Consider the following 20,537-nt stretch of genomic DNA (forward strand, 5'->3'; position numbering starts at 1 on the left):
AAGCTCAACTGACAGTTACCCACAATATTTACTTGAGCGCTTCAGCTGCTTCTCCATTCCTTAAAATTATTTCTAATTTCAAGCTTTGCAACAGCTGCCAAGAAGGCAAAAACCTGCCTTTTCTGGGATTTTGTCCTTATTATTTGGATGGTGTCCAGCTTGCCAAACTGGCGCTCCGAGTTTGATCATTTCGTTGGCTATTTTATTGCAACAGAGTTGAGCTTGTCTTCAGTTATAGGCATATAATAACCCTCCTCCTTTGTGTGCTGACCCTTGCGGCCCATTGCCTCACTACGATAAGACGCCCAATCAGAGCCACACGCTGCTACTTGACTTTAGAGAGGAATCCTTATCTTCAGAAGCCGCTTCTGAGAATCATCTGATTCCATTTGTAAGAGCACTTGTTAGATGAAAGGCACTCATACATGCATGCGCAGTCTCTGTTGTGGGTGGCAAACCGCTGCTGGGAGCAGGTCAGATTACTCATCGACCACTTCAGAGAAGAGATGATGGAAGTCTTGCAGAACTCGCTTGACATTTTGGATAAACTTAATAAGAGCTACACAGAATTTTAAAACCCTGACATTTATCATATTGATTGCTGCCTGGGTCAACAGGTTGAGACCTTGATAGATTAGGTCATACAGTAGGAATTCGCCTGTGGAACTCGATTTTCCCAGTAAAGGCTGCTTTGGCTCTATTTTGTGAATGTTCGTTCCCTGTATTCACAGCCTCTAAATGGATGCTTTTTGGCCCCTTAAGTTATGTCTGCTTTGAGACTTCCAAAGTAGTCATAAGGTACTCCCTTTAGTCGAAACAGCCAATACATATGAAGCGACTAATGCTGCCAATTTTCTTTATAGTGTCCATTAATAATGCTGCTGGCTGCTTGCGTGAATCTCGGTTTTTCCAGAAGGTAACAGCAGGAAAGGTCAACTAAGGTCACAGCAGATACTTAATGCAGAGTTTGGAAACTTCTGGATATCATGCAATAAAAACAGCCGTGATAAAACCAGTCAGTGGACCCTTGTGAGTTCTTACCGCAAGAGCTACTTTTTGAGAGCAAACAGGCATACATTCAAAATAGATGTTGAGATTAGTACAGGTCGTGACAGGTTGTCACAGAAGTCACTTTCAATCTCGATCAAACCCACCAGCCGAATGTAACAATAGCACTAATCTGGGACTCAACCGAACCATGGATTAAAGACCCCATGTGATGAAGGCTGAGCCCAATGCTGACCTGAACTCTGACCAGATAGCATGCTGCTTAAACTAAACCCATGTCCCCAAAGTACCTGCGTTTGAAATGTTGTTGTTCCTAGCTCCTTAGAGCGTGAATGTCAGCAGGGGCAGGCGTGACATCTGCAGCCTGCATCATTGTCCTCACAGCATGAGCCCCATCCTCACTCATGCAGGTTTGTTTACATTGTGGAGGCTGCAGGATGCGTCACTATAAGGCCAGCTTTAAAGAACTAGTTCCTCCTTAGAGAGAGTAAACATTGCAAAGAGAAATGGAAATCAGAGGTCAACTGAGATCAGGATGAAGAAAAACAAATAAACAGGACATTGACGCATTCACTGGATTTGCTTCAATCTGCTGATTTTATCAGCTTCAGATCCTTACAAACTAACTTTTTCCAGCAGGAAGCGAAACAAAAAAACAAGAGCAGATTAATTAGAATTGGGAAAATCTGTAGTGGCAGCCTGTCGGGTTCCAGTTGTCAAAGCAATGGGTAAAGACCTAATGATGTACTTTGTTTAACACGGTAGAACAACAAACGTCGCCTGGTCCCGATGTGATCGCATGACTAAGCGCCTGAAATATGTCCCCCTATGCTCCTGGCTGGCACATTAACTGGCTGCCTTGCCCCCAGTTGGCTTAGTGGCTCAGGAGCTGTTGGAGCAGTATGCAAACGCTGCTGGCCACCGTTACACTCCAGCTCATGGTTCAGGCCAGACAGAGGGGGAAAAAACTCTGTGACTTTCAGGCATTGACGTAAGCTCGGGATGCTCTGACCTTATTGGACACTGTAAAGGAAAGATCCTGAGGAGGAGACTTCCTCTGCGTCTGCTTGACTGTTTGCAAAGGCAAGGTTACCACAGAGAGTTGATTATATCTAATAGTCTGATGGATACATGATGGAGTGTTTTCAGCTTTACTGTGGTCTTGCCTTGCATTATTGCTGCTGGTCTACAAACATTGACAGCTCTGATATACACAGAATCTGGTATCCATACTGGCATGATGTTGAATGTATAACATGCTCCATGACTGACTTATTGCATATTTCACAGACATCAATGAGTGCCTGCTGCCCGGGCTCTGTAAGAATGCTGAATGTCTCAACACCAAAGGAAGCTACAGGTGCACGTGCAAACCAGGCTTCATGTTAGACGCTGCCAGGAGCCACTGCGTCTGTAAGTACACTCAATCATAACACTTCATTTAAAGGGGGGTATTATGCTAATTTAAAGCTTTATATTCCCTGTGTGATACCTGTGGAGTAGCTTAGCATAATTTACAGTTAAATAAACATTTTTCTCACACTGGTGCTCCGTGTAGGCCCTCAGTCAGCTCTGTCCCTTTAAGAAACCCCGCCCCTACAAGCCCACTTTCCTCTGATTGGCCAGCTCTCCAAAGTCTGCTGTGACATCGCAAAGTGCGGCATGTAGAAAAAACTGTGTGAAACCTGGCGTTCACAGCAGCCTTACCCCAACATACTTTAACCTACTGATTTGAAACTTCACCAACGTTTAGTCTGGACATCCAACATTGTAACGTTATATATAAATGTCTTAAAATGTGAAACAGCATAATACCCCCTCTTTAAGGCTCAAATACTGCAATTAAATATCATTGACATACACTTTTCCCCTGCAGCGGACAAAGCTGTCTCCGACCAGAGGGCGTTCTGCTACAGATCCCTGTCAACAGGAACATGCTCTCTGCCGCTCGCTCAACACATCACCAAGCAGATCTGCTGCTGCAGCCGAGTGGGGAAGGCCTGGGGCGCTGGCTGTGATCGCTGTCCTCTGCCTGGATCAGGTACAGTCACAGAAAGTTACCCTGTGCTGCTGCTGCTTAAAGTGTCCTGAATTCCCCTCCGCTGCTCATACACTGTTTTAATTCAAGACTTCTGCAGACATGACCTTCCACTTCTGGTTTTCCTGACAACTTCTTGCTGCGTTAAACGCTTTCGCAGCTATAAAATGTCACATGTAATCTCATGCAAAGGCAAGCGATGGTAGTGAAAGAATATTTAACCATTCTGCTCTTTGCCAGGCTTGTAAAGCACTTCAAAATAACCCTATCTGTTTGGAGTGGAGAAACACCAAAAGCATAACAGTTTTCATATTTTGGAGGCTGCATAATAGTGGGAGTCAGTCTTGTGTTATCGCTCCAATCCTCAGAGAGAAACCCCACAAATAGACCGGCAAAACTTCACAGCAGAAATAAATAGCGCGGCCAAGGGAAACATGGGAAGTAGTTGTCATCTCTTTTCTTTTTTCGGACCGATTTTAATCTTCAAAGTCTCTGCGAGAAACAGGCTGGTTTTTATGGAGTGTCTGTACTGGCCGGTGATTCATGTGGGTTGTCATAGATCAGATATCACAGACACAGACCTCCATGGTGCTGCTCAGCCAGGACTGACACACACACACAGCCTCTGATTATTTCTGATGCTGGCTTTTGTATGGCCTGACAAGCTGTTCGAGCCATGTCCCGAACAAAGCAGCCAGGCCCATTACTTGTGACTTGGTAACAGGAGCCCGTTGACTTTCAATCCAAACTCACTCCGGTTCCTTTTGATGTGGCTCCTGATCATATATAGCCCCATTTCCCGCCACTTTAAATTCATCATTCGGTAGCCTATCTAACCACGTTTCCTGCATTTACACAAGCATTTACTGCGACCACATATCTGTCGCTACTCGTATCTCTATTCCAGACTCTTTTTGGCGTGGAGCTGCTGGTTTCAGGTCAGGTAGGGGACACAGCGCTTCTCACTTGTAATGGATTCACCATCGCTGAGGTTTGTTGGGCTCCGACACAAAGAGGTGCAGTCTCCCTCTTCTTATCAAGCCAGAAAATCCTCCATTAACCTCTCACTCAGGCGCCTTTACATGAGAGAGTTCAAAGGTTATTCAGGACTACATGATCCTCTACTTCCCGGCATAGCTGTGCCTCGCTGGCAGGCCAGTGACAGCTGTCACAGAGGGCGACCAGCTAGCTCTGCCGCAATAGCCGAAACCCGAGCCATGATTCACGGCACAGAGTGAAGCTCAGCATGCTCAACATAACATTATTACACGGATGGCTTATGGTATTCCTGCGAGCATCAGGCAGAAATATGAGCCACAATTACACTCTGGCAGCGTTTTATGTTAGAGCAGGATAGAGGTGATGTTTTCTATGGCTCATTGTTTGATGTAATGTTTCGCCCCCCCACCCCTGCAGATCATTTCAAGGAGATCTGCCCAGCCGGTCACGGCTACACCTACTCGCGCTCTGATGTGCAGATCTCCCTCAGACAGCTGGAGGAAGAGGATCTGCAGAGCACCAGATTGTCATGGGAGGAGCAGAGCCCCACCTACCCTCAGCCTCCGTCCTCCCAGCCCTCACTGCTTTATCCTAACAGGCCTCACCGCCCAAGCTACCCGCAGACGCCTCAAGTGCCCCAATACCCTCAATACCCTCAGTACCCTGAGACACCACAGGTACCGCAGTACCCTCTGACTCCACAGCAGCCACTCCGTCCCTCTCAGCCAGACAGGGAGACACCCAAACAGCCCGAAGGTGAGAGGAAAATGTTCACTTAACCACTTATCCACTTATTTTTGCACAACCCATGTCATAAACAACGCAGGGCAGCTGAGCGATACGTAGTAGGATTTAATTTTCAACAGGATGCAAACGGATTAGCATTTTTGTGAGAGTCTAAACATCAACTTAGATGTCCGTAAATAAATTGAACTTATTCGATGTAGAACTCATGTCCCCCATCAGTCGGAGAGACACAGGACTCTTTTTTAATAATATTTATGTTTAATGTATAATATATGTTTTTTGGTAATTTTTCAACAGGATGCAAACGGATTAGCATTTTTGTGAGAGTCTAAACATCAACTTAGATGTCCGTAAATAAATTGAACTTATTCGATGTAGAACTCATGTCCCCCATCAGTCGGAGTGACACAGGACTCTTTTTTAATAATATTTATGTTTAATGTATAATATATGTTTTTTGGTAATTTTGTGTCAGTGTTAAACAGTCTGACTGAAGCCTCAAACGTCAAACTTTTTCTGTGAGCATGCACAGAGCCTGAAGCAGAAAGCCTGAGTTAACAGAGAAAGTTCGCAACCACCTTCATGATACCTGTTCTCTCCAACTGGGTTACCCAGTTACAGGAATGCATTGCTTGTATTTTTAAAGATAGTCTGGATGAACAGTCGGGGAAAATATCATGTAATTAAAGTGTTCAACACAGTGTTAATTTTGTTAAGAAAAATAAATAATAAAAATAAAAAACGATAAATGTTCGTCAACAATTTTTTTTCCTTGGCGAAAACGAGATGTTGGCGAGCTAAAAATAGATTGAGGATAATAAAAACTCTTTCGTTAATGAGACAGGACTAAAATGTTAGCGGAGGGCTGAGGGACATTTATAACGCATATTTTTCCCCACTGTGAGTCTTAATATGTTAGTCAAAATACAAGCAATTAATTCCTGTAACTGGTTGAATTGGTTGACCCAGCCATACAGGTGCTGCACGGCTTCGTTCTGTGGCTTTACATGCGTAACGTTACGTTCCAGAAGTTTTCATATGTGCATATAACATCAGCTGAGGATCTATATTGTATGAGAATCGTCCTGGAATCGCTTTACAGCAAAAGTAACGACTTAAACTGGACTGAAATGTTTCCAGTTGTCGTTGACTAAAACTGAACTAAAACTAAAAGGGTAAAAATGATTTTTTAGTTTTTATGATCAAATTTATTTTTAGTTCTTCTCGTCTTCGTCATGAAAAAAAGATAATTGAGGAACACTTTTCGTCATAATTTTCGTCAATGAAATGAACTCTGTTTTGTATGTTTGTATGACCTTCTATATGTCTTTTCGGTGTGGTTTTCATAGAAGCCATTTACACGTTCCTAACACACCCACACATGTTTTCGTGTGTTCTTCACGTGTTTTGTATTTTTCTTAAGAAATAAACTAAACTCGGGAAACCCCTCTGAGTGCACAAAATAATCCACATCTAAGTCTTGTGGATTTGCTGTATATGTTTCTTCCTGATTTAATACTTTATCGGCAAAGCTCTGACATAATGATTTATATGAGGAGAAGATGCCGTAAATATTTAGGGATTTTTGTCTTCATTATCAGAGATATCAATTTCCTCGTCTCTCTCCAGTCTGACTTCTCTGATACGACTTTTCCTGTTGAGCTCAGAGGATAAATGTGCCGTAAGCTTTGCTTTATTACAAATTAAGACCTCCAAAGCTGCGAGTCATGTGCCTGAGGAGAAAAAGAGTTGTTGTATATGTTGTGTGTGGTCAGTAATGTTACTTGCTACTGATAAACTTTCCCTCTTCTCTCCGTCTCGTCTCGCAGATGTGGAAATTCTGAGCACGGTGAGTTCCCCCTCCCTGTCAACCTCCTGGCACGCACTTTTGAAATGTTTACCTTAGAACGATATGCTCTAGCTATCTCAGCTGGAGGGTCTGTTTTGGTTATATAACTTATTCAGACCACATTTTGCTGGATACACACACCTAATTAGCCCTGACTGTGACGACAAAAGCAGACACACTGTATGAACATGATGAAATGTGACCACAATCTTTGACAAGTGTTATTTCCTTGTTTTCTAGCCAGCTGTTGTGACTGACTCACCGCTGAAACATCCAGGTATTTTTCTCGTCCTCACACAAATCATACAACACCGCTCGTTGTTCCTCGGGGCTTTTATTTAATAACAGTTGTGGCTTGATTTAGCATCTCTTAGCTCGAGGGCTAGTCGTAGTTTCAGAGAGGCACAGACACGTGAGCGCACAGTCGTGGAAGTCTCACTCCTCGTCTGCTCTGCCCTCACGCCAGAGAAAACATTGACATTAAGTCTGAAGTTTGACTACATTCAATGAGTCTGCTCGGTTTATTTTGGGCATTGAGCTGTTTTTAACCTCGAGACAAGAGTAGATCATTTTTATGTAGCTGCTCAGTGAGTGACGGCTATGCCAGGAGTGGTTGGGAAAACAGAGAGGGAGAAGTTAGCGTGTGTCGCAGCGTTAGCGGTTTATTGTGTTCGCACTCACGCAGACTGTATTTCTTCCTCACAGAGACTCCAGACTCCTCCATCATCGACTCGAGGCCTGATTCGGAGGAAACAGCCCACAGAGGCTCATCCAATGGTAAAACATACACCAGAGTGAATGCATTAAACACTGGGGCTCTCTTGTATCTAAAATCATCAGTGCCTGACTGACAGGTGGGTGTATGGAGCTGTAGAAGGAGCAACACAGAGCTCAACTCTTCATATTTTTTGCTCTTAGTCAACGTCTGGCAGACAACAGCACATCTCATAAGACATTTTTTCAGGCTTACCCGGATTAAAGCAGAGGAGAGCTTGTATTATGCTTTTTATTTGGCCCCTTTTCTCAGAGCCAATTTGGCTTGAAGATGCCGTGCTGCACACAGGGCGAGAGGGCGAGAGACCAAGACAGAGTGTGCCTGTTGGAAGGGGACGCTAATCTCTGAATGGGCAGAGGCCAGATTTATGAAAAGTGGAGGAACAGGGGAAGACAGGGTTAGAGTGTGCTTAGGTGGTGGGGAATGCGAGAGGAAGAGCAAGAGGGCGATAAAGGAAGTGAGGAGAATTTACAGTAATCCTCACTGAAGAGGGTTTGTCCTCCTCAGCCACACACAGGGGCCAAGTTCAATGTCTCTCTTGACCGCAGTCCATTTGGCGAGGAAAAAGACTAGAGCAACACTAATGTCAGGCTCCACTGTGCGTGACCTGTTTCTCGCCGACCCCTTTGTAAGAGCTCCACACCACCTGTTAGAACGCTACAGTGCTGTAAAACCTGTCCTCTCATCCAAGACTCCACCTATAAAACAGCAAGACAGGCTCCCATTCAAACAACATGTGTTAGTGGAATGTGGTTTTTTATTATTTACAATGTCTGTAATGTTGCGTAACCCGAGGTCAAAAATATTCTTGTCTGCTTTCTGAGTAATGTGGATCTCTCTTAGGTATCGACAAGTGCGCTACCACTCCCACCATATGCGTCCATGGGACATGTATACCTGTGCAGACTGGCTACACCTGCGACTGTGATCCAGGATACAAGCTCAGCGCGCTGCAGACCAACTGCATCGGTAAGCAACAACAGGAGAGAGAGGGATACAGTAAGAGAGGTAACAGTGGGACACAAAAACATGCATAATTACAGCACACCGAACATAACAAGGCACAGAAGCCTTTAGGAGAAAGCGATCCAAAATGAAAGGGATCCTTTGTTTATGTTGACCTGCTCCGTGATGCTTAACAACAACGTGCAGGCCGTCCAAAGAGCTGCCACAGCGCTGTGATACCTTACCTTGCCTTGGCTGCGGCCTTGGCTGTACTCGTCTGGGCTCCGGTCCACCGCTGAGGAATGCCTGAGCGGCAGAGGTGCTCCCAAAGTCAGGGCTCGGAAAGTGAGCCGTCTCTGCTGCTGCAATGGAACTGCGCTGGGATGTAGCATTCGATCTGTTCTAATCTTCATCTCTGTCACCCGCTGCAGACGTGAATGAGTGCGACGAGGACCCATGCGAAGGGAAGGGCCGCTGTATAAACAGCTACGGTTCCTACACCTGTCAGTGCCACAGCGGATACAGCCAGGTGATCACCCAGAACAGGAAGTTCTGTCAAGGTGAGCAGGAGACGTTATGTTTTCGGTGGATGAAAGCCACCATAGGCTCTCTGTTGAAGCACTGCAAGTTCATGTCTGTCAGCGCCGCTCTGTTTAAAAAGCATCCTGACTTAATTAATGCCGTGGAACACAATAGTCACTTTCTTTTCCGTTCTCCTTGGTTTTCATTCAAACTGGCAGACATTAACGAGTGCAGCATGCCCAACAAGTGCCAGAACGGCAAATGCGTCAACACGGAGGGATCTTACACCTGTGAATGCGCCAGCGGCTTCGCCAAGTCTTGGAGAGGCCTCTGTGAAGGTGACATGCTTGCACAAGCACCTACGCACACATACTGTATTTCACAAAACAGCACAATCCAAGCCAGACCTATTTGTTTGCTGCCATGAGTTAATGTGGCGCCCGGTAACAAAACACATGTATTTTCCTCGAGCGGGAGCCAAGATGAAACTATGCCTAGTTCGCGTCTAGTGTGTTTATATATAATAACTTTAGTGACCTTACACACTCTTTCTCTCATGCCTGTGCACATTGTTTTATAACAACTACATCAAATGATTATTTTCATGTCCCGCCTTCGTACATCTCAGACGTAGATGAGTGCAGAGATCCCAGCTCTTGTCCCAACGGTGTCTGCGTCAACACTCAAGGCTCCTTCCTGTGCCAGGCGTGCGGCCCGGGTTACAGGCCCGTCGACGAGAGATGTGTGGGTAAGTCAACCCCAGAGCTCGTCTCAGCAGAAGCACCACAACCGCTACCCGGACTCCTACGGCTGCTTCTGACCACTGCATGGAAATAAGCCGGGCTTCCCTCTCACACTGTAAAAGCTTCCTGTATTAGGTAACGTTTACGTAGACGAAGCTGCTGCTCCCAGTCGGCGTCACCAGAAATAACCAAACCGTGCCTGTTAATGACTTCATGACAGCTGATGATGGAGTGCAGGTCAGCAAACTTAATAAGCTGAATTAGTTTCACTAGAATGTGGCTGTTTTTCAGAGTGGCACTCTGAATGCTGATGTGCATGGAAATTATATTAAATAAATTGTATTTTATGCTTTAAAGACTTTATATTGGATGTTTTACGTCCAGTGTGGACCGCTTCATGGCGGCCCAAAACCACAGTGATGATGGCTATATCGCGTGGGCTGTGCCGACCCTCTCTCCTCAGTGTTTCCACGTATGATACATCGACTCCTCCGCCCAGCCGCCTCTGCATATCCCCAACACATTCATTGTGTTATTGCTGATCTCTGGATATCACTGGACCCCGTAAAAAGATTGTTTATAATACTTCAATTTGGGAGAGTCCAAATATTTTCTCTTGGCCACAGCCTTGAACAAACAGCGTATTATTGTTGGAGAGCTCTGGCCACTGTACCGTCGGGCCCAGCGGAGGCCAGCGAGGCTTTATTAGCACTGCTGGGCTAGGTGAGAGGAGCGAGGAGTCACGGGGGGATGTATGAGGAGGTCAGAGGGTGGATTCCCCCACAGCGGAGAGGTCCTGACACACAAATAAATCCTCTCACTCACCCATACTCTGGTCTGTGGTCCACTGTAAAACTCAAACGGCAGATTTGAAGACTTAAACGGCCGACTAGCTCCATTGGTTAGGGTTGTGTTTAAGCTAACATACCAGCAGCCCCCAACCTGAAAGTGGCCCTGTTACATAACCGCCGACTGGTGTTACTTACCACATCCCCTCTCTGTGACCTTGCACCCCTCTATAATTTGTTTGGAAACCTAAGCTCCTGGAGTGAGTATTCCAGAAATGTGGGCAAGCCAAAAGACCGAATGAGGATGGAAAATATGGAAATTTACTTTAGTAGTAATTTGGAGGTCTTTATGATCGATTTCTCAGAGAGTCTGAAGACTGATTGACTTTTTTAAAGGCCTAAAACTTCCTTGCCTCCAAAGAAAACTGCTACTTTCTAGTTGTGAGTCCACTAGTATGTTTCATTCTGTGTAAAAATAGGAACCTTGTAAATGAGGGAAAACTATGGAAGTAAATATTTTCACTTCAGCGCTAACAGGCCTGCATTATACGTCCGCTGCTGTGGGAGTCATATAAAACAGGAAACGTGAGCTCTAAGTTTCCTGTGTTTGCCTCGCTCAATTGACGGTAGCGCCGTGGTTTGAGCGCAATTGGCCAAATCGAGGATAAGGCTAATTGCTGGTGTGATAGGGAGAGCTAGCTCCATTGCCTCGTCGGGTCATAAAAGATGCCTGATGATTGCCCACTCTGACAGACGTCTGGCAGTGCCCACAGCTAGGAAAACAAAACCCAGCCTGTAGCGCTCTCGCAGTGTTTTCACTGTGCTGCTCTGTTTCAGCATCTCTATCACTGCCCTGTAGCGTCTTCTCAACACCTCACCTCCTTCCTCTTCCACGTTTCCTTTTCATGTCTTGCTCTGTCTCCTACTCTCACATAATCACCTCAGACTTTCTCTTCCCACATCTTCACCTAACCTGAAAAACTGCCATTGTTAACACCTAAATAAACTCCACTATAAAACATTATTTCTGCACAAGCTTTTCCACAAATATAATTCCTGGGTTCTGTTCTGACTCATGAAGTGGAAAAGACAGCTACTGCAGCAAGTAGTAAAAGGCCTTCATGAAAGAGGTTCGGGTCTGTGTGCTGATGTAATTTACTGACTGCTGTTTTACAGTCATTCTGCTCCCTAATTATGCTGTAATTGTTTCCCTGTTACTGCTGCACTGTGGCGATTTGACCCATATCTACTATACAGGCCTTTATTTGTACTTTATCAGTGTTCGTTGTTTCAAGCTGAATGTTCCCATTTTTATCCTCTTAAAGGGCCAGTGCACTCAAATTACAGACATATTACATTTTATTTCCTATCTGAAAAATCTATCTGTCCGTCCATCTGTCTGTCTGTCTGTGTCTATCTATCTATCTGTCTGTCTGTCTGTCTGTCTGTCTGTGTATCGATCCATTACCACTACTAGAGGGAGAGGAAGTGATACTTTTATTTTGGTAGAACCGGCCCTTTAATTACACTCTGAAATTGCTTCAGAATGAAATCCCCTTCTCTTACATGTTATGTCCTGTCCTGACTCTCTTCTTCCAGATGTAAACGAGTGCTTGAACCAAACAGTGTGCGGTCTCGGTCGGTGTGTCAACACAGAGGGCTCCTATAGGTGCAACTGCTTCCAGGGATACAAACTCTCAGCGGACAACTATTGCCGAGGTAACTGTCAGTCAGGAGCTCGGTCAGACATTATAAACGCCTCATTTCAAAGTAAAAGCTCTGTGAACAGTTCTCCACAGTGCTTCTACAGAAGCCTTGCGGCACCTTTCAGGTTGTAAAAAGGCTACAAAGATTTAGCGGTTGTCTTTCTGAGGCCCCCTTTTTTCTTTCTCTGCTCTCTCACCTCCAGATGTGGATGAGTGTGCGCTTCCCGAAGTCTGCCTCAACGGCCGCTGTGTCAATCTGGACAGCAGCTACGAGTGCATCTGTAACTATGGTTACCAAACCACCTTGGACGGCAAAGCCTGTGAAGGTCTGCGAAGGATTATGTTGAGCTGTTGGGTGTTTCTCATCACTTCATGCTTCTCAGCTGGGTGAGTTTCTCGACAGCTGAATAATGTCTGCAAATTATTTCTTTTGTTAGATGTCAACGAGTGTGCAACAGCTAAAGCGTGCCCCGCTGGAATCTGCATCAACACCGCAGGGTCCTACACATGCGAGGAGTGCAGGCCCGGCTTTGAAGCGTCTGCTGATGGACTGAGATGTGAAGGTGTGAAATCAGCAAATTTCATGATTTACAGTGTGAAGTGAAAACTCTGTTGGATTGAGATAACTTCTCTGCAGAGTTGTGGTGAATTGTTGTATTTTTGTTTTCAGATATGAATGAGTGTGCGCATGGCGACTTGTGTCAGGGTGGTGTGTGTGCCAACACGGAGGGATCGTACACCTGCACCAGGTGTAAGGCCGGCTACAGAGTGTCCCAAGACCGGAAGAGATGTGAAGGTAAATTCAATCTCCAGCTGTTCCCCTCGTTCTGTAGAAAACATTCATTCTGTTGCATTTGTAAGAGACTGACTCGACACATCTGGGCAGTTTGTCAACTTACAGTTGAAACCCCCTTTTTGCAGTGCAGCTGAATCCCCCCTGCACATAATACAGTCTTTATAGTGATGTCCATGCTTGTCTGTACTGGTGTCCATGTCTTTAGATATTGACGAGTGCCAGTCCCTGTCAACCTGCGCCAACGGGATCTGTCTAAACTCAGAGGGCTCCTACACCTGTGAGAACTGCCCCACGGGGTACAGAATAACATATGACGGGGAGCTCTGTGAAGGTTAGTTTATTCAACACCGCTCCTCTAAACGAACTCCTGCATGTATATTAAATTCAGCCTGAAAAAACTAACACTGGCGGGGTTCGTGGATCTTGCCTTTCATAATGAATAAGGGTGTTTTTTCTGCGGTGTAACAGTTTGTGTTGCTTCACGCCAGATATCGACGAGTGTGCGGTGCCAACTACATGCCCCCAGGGAAAATGCACAAACACACTAGGCTCCTTCACATGTATCATCTGTCCACCTGGTTTAACAGTGTCTGAGGATGGACAGCAGTGTGAAGGTGAGACTCTTGGCTGTGTTTCTGCTGGAATGTGCTTTTTTATGTTTTTACACTTGAAAACAGGTGTCTGTAGTTTCCCCTTTTATTCAGACAGGCCAGACTTTGCCTTAATCCCCTTAAAAAAAGCTGTGGTTCAGCGTGATTGTGCCAGCTCTCTTGGATAAGTTTCCCAGCTGGTTCAGGTTGTAGGTAAACAGCTTCAGGTGTGTCAGCTTGACTCCAAAAGCCCCATCATCCCAGCCTAAAATACTCCTTCTAGACATCACATCATAGCTGGATCCTGATCCCCCTCCGCCTCTGGCACCGCTCATGCGATCTTTGCTCCACACAATGAGACACCAGCCCTCAAATAGAACAAAATGATGTCAGGCAAACATCCCGCAGATAGAGGTGTCGACGTTTGTAATTCCCTGCTCCAGTGATTACCGATCAAACTGATTACAACTGGCGAGCTGTGTTTATTTTAAGCCAGAGATGGTAATCTGTGCCATGATGTGTTCGTGTTTTTGTGTCCAGATGTGGACGAGTGCCTGGCGGCTAACGTGTGCCCGGGCCTGCTGTGCTTGAACATCCCGGGATCGTACACCTGCAGGAGCTGCGGACCCGGCATGCAAGTGTCTGAGGACGGTCACGGCTGTGAGGGTAAAATAACCTCTTTATCTGCTGAGAGCAGGTTTACTGTCAGTATTGTAAACATATGACCAACGCTGATGTAAAAACAGAGCGCATAAGACCAAGAGCATCATTACAGAAATCTTTACAGTGCCTGTAATTTGTCATGACATGATTTATGAGATCAATGCAGTGAGACTGCTGCTTTGACCAATCCAGGGAGGTTAGATCTGTCATGACTTCATGGGAAGCAGAAAGGGAACGATTATTTAAATGGGTTCAAACATGGTCTCAGTTAGTCATATATACTGCCGTGTGTTTTTGAATGAAAGTGCGGGTCCAGCCCAGGAGGAAGATCCCCCACTGATACGAGTCTTTACGCTGGGAAAAAGTTGTACAAAACAAACGCGAGTCCAAGTCGGCCTCTGATAGGATTTTAATGCTTGTCTCTGATGCCATGGAAAATATTAAGGGCCTAATTTGAAATGAAGTCAACGACTCCCCTGCCATCGTTCTGCAGCGAACTCGCCCTGCTGAACTCTTTGTTCACCCGAGGGCCGTCTCGATCGCTTAACAATGGCTCGCACTCTTTTCTCTACAAGAAATACAATCTGTACCGGCCTCGAGGAATGTCCAACGATCGCATAACAGCGAGCCAGTGACTGTTTGTAGATACAGTAATTATCTGCCACCTGTAATAGCTCGCTGTTTTGGATTTGATGACCGTCCCACATACTTATCTTTCCACCCTTTTTAATAAAACACTGTCAATGCGATCTCATAAAGAGGGCTTTGCTTACTGTATGTTCGGCAGCATGTAGTCAAACTCAGCCTTTAGAGGTTTTAACAGATAAGAGTGAAAAAGTGGACTCTTTGAAGCTCCCTTTTCTAAACATGCAAAAGAACACCTATTTGTGGCCTATTTATGCCTTTATTCACAGAGAGGACAGTGGATAGTGTCAGAAAAAGGGTAAGAAGAGCGGAGGATGACACCTGGCAAACGGCTGAGAGTGAAAGTTGAACCCAGGGCCGCTGCACCGAGGAGTGCAGCGGCGATTTAAACGCTAAGCTAATCCACCACCAAAGAACAACTATTCTTTACTCAAGTACAAGTGCAGAAGACCGTCTTGTAAAACTAGAAGTACTTTTGCAAGTGAAAAAGTGTTCACAAGTTATAAAGACAAATTTCTAACGGCTGTTTCCGTTCATAACTAGCCGCTTTCTGTTTTATATTTGGGAGACTATAAAATGTAAATCATCTAACTCCAAATAGAATAGAAACAACAGTAAACTAATTCTAATGAACATCAGCTTTGCTCCAATAGATGGTAGGCGGTAGGGACTTGGCTTTGGGAACCAGAGGGTGGCTGGTTCAAGTCCCGGTACGGACCAAGCGTGGGTTTGGGGCTGGTAGCTGGAGAGGTGCCAGTTCCTCTCCCGGCGCTGTCGAGGTGTCCTTGAGCGATGCACCGAATTCTCCAACTGCTCGGGGAGCATTTCCACGCGCAGCCCCCTCACTCTGACATCTCTCCATTAATGCATGTCCATCAAGTCCTGTTTATGCATGTCTGTATTTCAAGCCTTTGTGCGTGTGTAGCATGTTTGTAAAAACGGAGTGAAAAAAATTCCACGTGAGGATTAATAAAAAATGTCTTCATCTTCATATCAGTTGGATTGGAAAAACCCTGCTGTTTGCTGTACCCAATGTTAGCTAGCTCACTTTCATCCATGTCGCTACAAGTTCTCCCTGTTGACGCCTCATGTCCAGTTTTCTTCACTCGTCAGTTTCGCCTTGTACCTCATTTTTGTCCATCTTTTCTATGTTTTATTGTCTCATATATTTAGGTTGAGGTCGGCCTTGATTTTGGAAAGGAGCCACGGGATAAAAAGCTTAATTTAAGAGCCTGTTTCAAAAATGAAAGGAGTAGAAAGTAAAGATATTTTTGTTACAGTGTAAGAGGTGAAAGTACTAATTTTCTTCTTCTTCTCCTTTCAGACATTGACGAGTGCCAGATCCCAGGTATGTGCCCCACAGGTGTGTGCACCAACACAGAGGGCTCCTTCTCCTGCACCGCCTGCGACCCCGGCTTCAAGGTGGCACCCGACGGCTTCTCATGCGAAGGTACAATCCAGCGTGCGGCTCACTGTGGTCACTGCCATTTATGAGTCCTGTGTAATGGTTTTCACAGTCGCTCGCTCCCGCGCCGTGTGACCGAGTGTAGTGAGAATAAGTCATTACGCGCTGATGTCGATGATGCATGACTTCTCTGACATGCTCGCTGTGGTCTGGAGGATCGTCATGCATGTGTCAGAAGTTGGGCAGAGCTGAAGTGAGAAGCCGGTGATTTACAGCTGGTGTGAGTGTTTCAAAATGATGACGTGTGTGTGTGTGTGTGTTAATGCAGATGTGAATGAATGTGAGGACAACAGCTTGTGTCAGGGAGGCGAGTGCACCAATAACGCCGGCTCGTACAGCTGCTCCTGCCCCTCTGGTCTGGAGCTGGTGGATGGAGGATCCTGCAGAGGTACACACTTTTGCACACACACACACAAAGTCTGGGTCATCCTACGCACATAAAATAGACCATTAGTGGTTAACCGTCCCTCGTGGCTTACCTCATGTTGCCATCTTGCCACAGTTGTGTGTGTATATTTGTGCGACAGATATCAATGAGTGTCTAACCGTCGCGGGGATCTGCGGACAAGGAGACTGTCTGAACACTGAGGGCTCCTACACATGCAGCTGTCTTAAAGGATACACCACCATCGATGGAGGAAACGTCTGCCAAGGTACAGTAATGCTTTGTACGGCAATAAGAGCGATGTGAAATCACTTCTCTGAGGATTTTATGGGCTTTGTGTAATTGGGCGAGGCAGAGAGAAACTTAATAATAATGGTTTTTAGCTCATTTTAGCTCAAGTGATTTTACAGTAATGTTGTTAGTTGGCACAACACAAGGCAGACAGCTCTATTCTCACCGTACTGTCCTGGGTGCCGAGGCCAGGGCCGGGACCCCTGGCAACGGGCGCTCAGGCCATCCTCTCTGTGTAATGGGCCGTAGCCTCATCAAGCGTCTCAGCTCGCCCTCTCTCTCGCCTCGGACATCAGTTTGATGTTTTTCCAGCCGCACCCAGTGACCCGCTCGCTGCTCGTAGCGATGGGGAATAAAACAATGTTGCCTGATCATCAGCCGAAAGCTTTTCTTTTCAACAAACTGGAGCATTTGCTGTCAAAATACATGAAATAACTCTGGCTGCGATATCAGAGCTGGATCGGTGTTGTTCCTGGTGTGTCTTGCGTTACGGTAGGAGGCGAAGTTAAGTAAACGGCTGGCGGTGAAATATCCTGTCGTGATGTGAAGCAGGTAGGTTTGGAGGCGCTCTGGGTCCAGGCGTCTGAAAGATGCTGGCATGGTCCTCTTGTGGGCCGGTTCGACTCACAGCGGAGGACAAAGGGTCAGTCCTTGAAAACAGACTGAGGCTTTAGTCTTGGAGCCTCTTAGATATCGTCCACAGACTCTGAACAAACTGCCCAGCCTGAATCAGGTACTTTGGCTGCCCGCCACAACAAATCCTCGACTCTAATTATCCTATAAATCAGCAGTTGTCGTATACTTTTCTTGCAGTGCGCCGCTGTGTGTACAACGCTAATACAAAGAAAGCCAGACCTCTCTGACAGGAGCCTTCAGGAGGGAGGTGAAGGGAGGATGAGGGTACGTGAGTTTATGGGAATGAAAGATGGGCTTTGTCAGGTGAGGCCAAAAGGATGCTGGGCCTTGACCAGAGCGGTCTTTCAGCGTGAGGAGAACATACGTAATAACAGACTGAGAGCAGACTTAAAACGGCTAAATTTAACCCACATCAGCAGGTTGTGCCACGGCCTCGCTGTGCCTTTCAATAGAAGTCCTTGAAGTAGCTCCAAAGCTGTCCAGTCACTGCATATTTATGTGTTTACTTATAGTCTGGGATATTGTTTTTTCTGCCTATCTTTGCATTTGGGTGTTTAACTTGTCGACTCTGAAAGATTCATCTGATTATAAGAGGTTGGAAAAGGAAGATTTCCCCTCTTTCATGCCTTTCCCCTAGAATTTCCCCCCGCTCCAAGTACCTTAAAAGTTATGTTGTAATGCTGCAATTATCCACCGATCTACGGGTAATCAAGCATGTCACATTCATTATTAATTTTTACGACTCAGAGGGAAATGTTCTCAGCCTGAAATGTTTTTTTCTCCTCTTTGGTTTCCTGTTTGCGAGAACTGTATACCGTTAAACGCTCCACACGGCCAATGCATCTTGAGCTCCGACAAGCGCCTGATTACACATTCTTTCGTGATGCTTAAGAAACGAGATGTTGTCCCTGTGGACTCAAAGAGGCTATATGGGGATATTTAGTGATCATCAATATGTAACAAATCCTGACCCACCCTTTGTTAATCAAATTATCTCTCTTAATTTGTCTTCTTTTCTTTTCCCCCCCTCCTCTTCTCTCTGCCCCAGATGTGGACGAGTGCAGCAAAGACAACGTGTGCGTCCGCGGCCAGTGTGTCAACAGTGAAGGCTCTTTCTTGTGCTTGTGTGAAGCTGGCTTTCAGTTCAACGCCGACACGGTCGACTGTGAAGGTACGACTCCAGAATCCCCTGTGATGTTCTCTTATGTATGTCATGGTGATTATCGACCCCAAACTCTGCCCTGAGGTTTCCACTCTGTGAGCACACCAACATGTCAGCGTTAGCTGTTTGATCGTCACGCTACATTTAAGCTTAAGCGTACCCGCTTTAGCGCAGTTGGCTATGATTGATTATGTATAGCGTTATAGTTGGGACCGGGTTCCTGTGAGAGTGTCCAAGCCTGGCTTAGAGGCTTTCCTCCTTGGTCTCAGGACTTGAGGGGTGCCTGGATTGCATGGCTGGAGGCCTGAGCTCTCTCTCCCCTGAGGGAAGCATGAATGACCCCATTGTGAGCAGGAGGTGTTTCTCCCTCTGGAACGTCTCCCTTTAGCTCCTTCACAAGTTCTTTGGTTGCTGTGATAATATTGTTCTTGGCCATTCCTGTTGCCTGCTGCGTTTACTGAGGACAGCTACACTGCAGGCCTCCTGGCCGTCTCCTCCTGTACAGCCTTAACAGTGGAAGCAGAGGAGCAGTGGAGGGAGTAGGAGTGTGTGCGCGTCCATGTTTGTGTCTGATTGCACATGTGGTTACATTTGTGCCTCTGTTTGTCAGTTTCTAACCAACTTTTTCTGTTTTTTTGCTGTGCAGACCAGAATGAGTGTAAGGACTTTGGCAGCTCGGTGTGTGGTACCTGGCGCTGCGAGAACACCATCGGCTCCTACCGATGCTTTATGGGCTGCCAGCCCGGCCTCGAGGGCGGAGACAACACAGACTGCGGTGAGTGGTGCAACCGTTACACAAACATGCAGAATTTGAGTCCAACCGTCATTAGGCTGACGCAAAAGACAAATGCATTGTATGCACTGGACATGGACCCTAATTCAATCCATTTACAGGAGGGCTGAAAAGAACTCCTCATACTCTGCAGGACTCTCCCTCTGTGCACAGATAATGATATCTGCTTGGCAGGCTCACACAAAGAGTCTGATGTTAATCAAAAGCTATCAGGTACTCGAGGTCTTCCTGCACAAGAGGCCTGGGGGGGGGAGATGAGGAGAAGCGGCCCCTGAAATTGGGGCACTTTAGAAAGAGGAGTGCACTGTCATTGGAGGCGGTGTGTGAGGCCAGCGGCTGATAATGGCCTCCTTCTCCTGACACTGAGCTAATGGAGGAGCTCTGGCAGGGACACGAGGTGGAACCTGATCACAGCTGCGCTTCTTTTGGGATACTATTGTCAGGCACTTACCTCTCACCCTCTCAGCGCCCTCCTTATGGAGGAGCTGGGTCACCTGGGTTGACTGGCTATGTTTGAACTCACGCTACATCTGGGCCCGCGTCTCGCCAACAACAACGAACACATGAGCGTGACCTTCCAGAGTACATGATGCCTTTTGTGTTTACTGGCAGCATCAGGCACCTCGGGCCTGAGATATTACCGTGGTTTGTTGTACAACCATTTGCATTTATCAATTTTATTTTGCAGCGCAGCATCGCTTGCCTTTGTTGCTCTCGTCGCGCCACGAAATAACAAGTCTGGTTTATGAGAGACAGAAACAAACAGACAAATATTTTCCTCATATTAAAACAAAATCCAAACAGTCATCGGAGAGTGACAGGCAGAGAGGGGGGAGCAGCCTGAGAGCATCACAATGGAATGATGTGTTGGCCTGCAGATGGAAGCCGTGGGTGTTTGTGAGCGTGCGTGCGGTTAGCTGTGGCTTTTTCTAACTTGTGTGTTTGTGTTCGAGAAGGAGAACTAGTAGAGATGCACTTCACATATTCTCAT

The 20,537-nt window shown here is 46.1% G+C and overlaps 1 protein-coding gene across 1 annotated transcript in view; it reads left to right on the top strand.

Moving 5' to 3' along the window:
- Window positions 1–20,537, top strand: part of LOC138590908 (latent-transforming growth factor beta-binding protein 2-like) — a 90,109-nt gene that overhangs the window by 51,428 nt on the left and 18,144 nt on the right. Inside the window, exons 10-31 of the mRNA XM_069661332.1 lie at window positions 2,299–2,421; window positions 2,885–3,049; window positions 4,463–4,801; window positions 6,622–6,641; window positions 6,882–6,918; window positions 7,347–7,418; window positions 8,260–8,385; window positions 8,793–8,921; window positions 9,102–9,221; window positions 9,512–9,631; window positions 12,014–12,133; window positions 12,324–12,446; window positions 12,558–12,683; window positions 12,791–12,916; window positions 13,122–13,247; window positions 13,405–13,530; window positions 14,047–14,172; window positions 16,139–16,264; window positions 16,548–16,667; window positions 16,807–16,932; window positions 18,640–18,762; window positions 19,400–19,528. Of these exons, the coding sequence (XP_069517433.1) occupies window positions 2,299–2,421; window positions 2,885–3,049; window positions 4,463–4,801; window positions 6,622–6,641; window positions 6,882–6,918; window positions 7,347–7,418; window positions 8,260–8,385; window positions 8,793–8,921; window positions 9,102–9,221; window positions 9,512–9,631; window positions 12,014–12,133; window positions 12,324–12,446; window positions 12,558–12,683; window positions 12,791–12,916; window positions 13,122–13,247; window positions 13,405–13,530; window positions 14,047–14,172; window positions 16,139–16,264; window positions 16,548–16,667; window positions 16,807–16,932; window positions 18,640–18,762; window positions 19,400–19,528 (2,748 nt within the window). The remainder of the gene's footprint in view (window positions 1–2,298; window positions 2,422–2,884; window positions 3,050–4,462; window positions 4,802–6,621; window positions 6,642–6,881; window positions 6,919–7,346; window positions 7,419–8,259; window positions 8,386–8,792; window positions 8,922–9,101; window positions 9,222–9,511; window positions 9,632–12,013; window positions 12,134–12,323; window positions 12,447–12,557; window positions 12,684–12,790; window positions 12,917–13,121; window positions 13,248–13,404; window positions 13,531–14,046; window positions 14,173–16,138; window positions 16,265–16,547; window positions 16,668–16,806; window positions 16,933–18,639; window positions 18,763–19,399; window positions 19,529–20,537) is intronic.

This window comes from Semicossyphus pulcher, unplaced genomic scaffold (genome assembly GCF_022749685.1).
Source record: "Semicossyphus pulcher isolate SPU_LCO1_2020_fin unplaced genomic scaffold, fSemPul1.0.p SCAF_14, whole genome shotgun sequence".
In the NCBI taxonomy this organism is placed as follows: domain Eukaryota; kingdom Metazoa; phylum Chordata; class Actinopteri; order Labriformes; family Labridae; genus Semicossyphus; species Semicossyphus pulcher.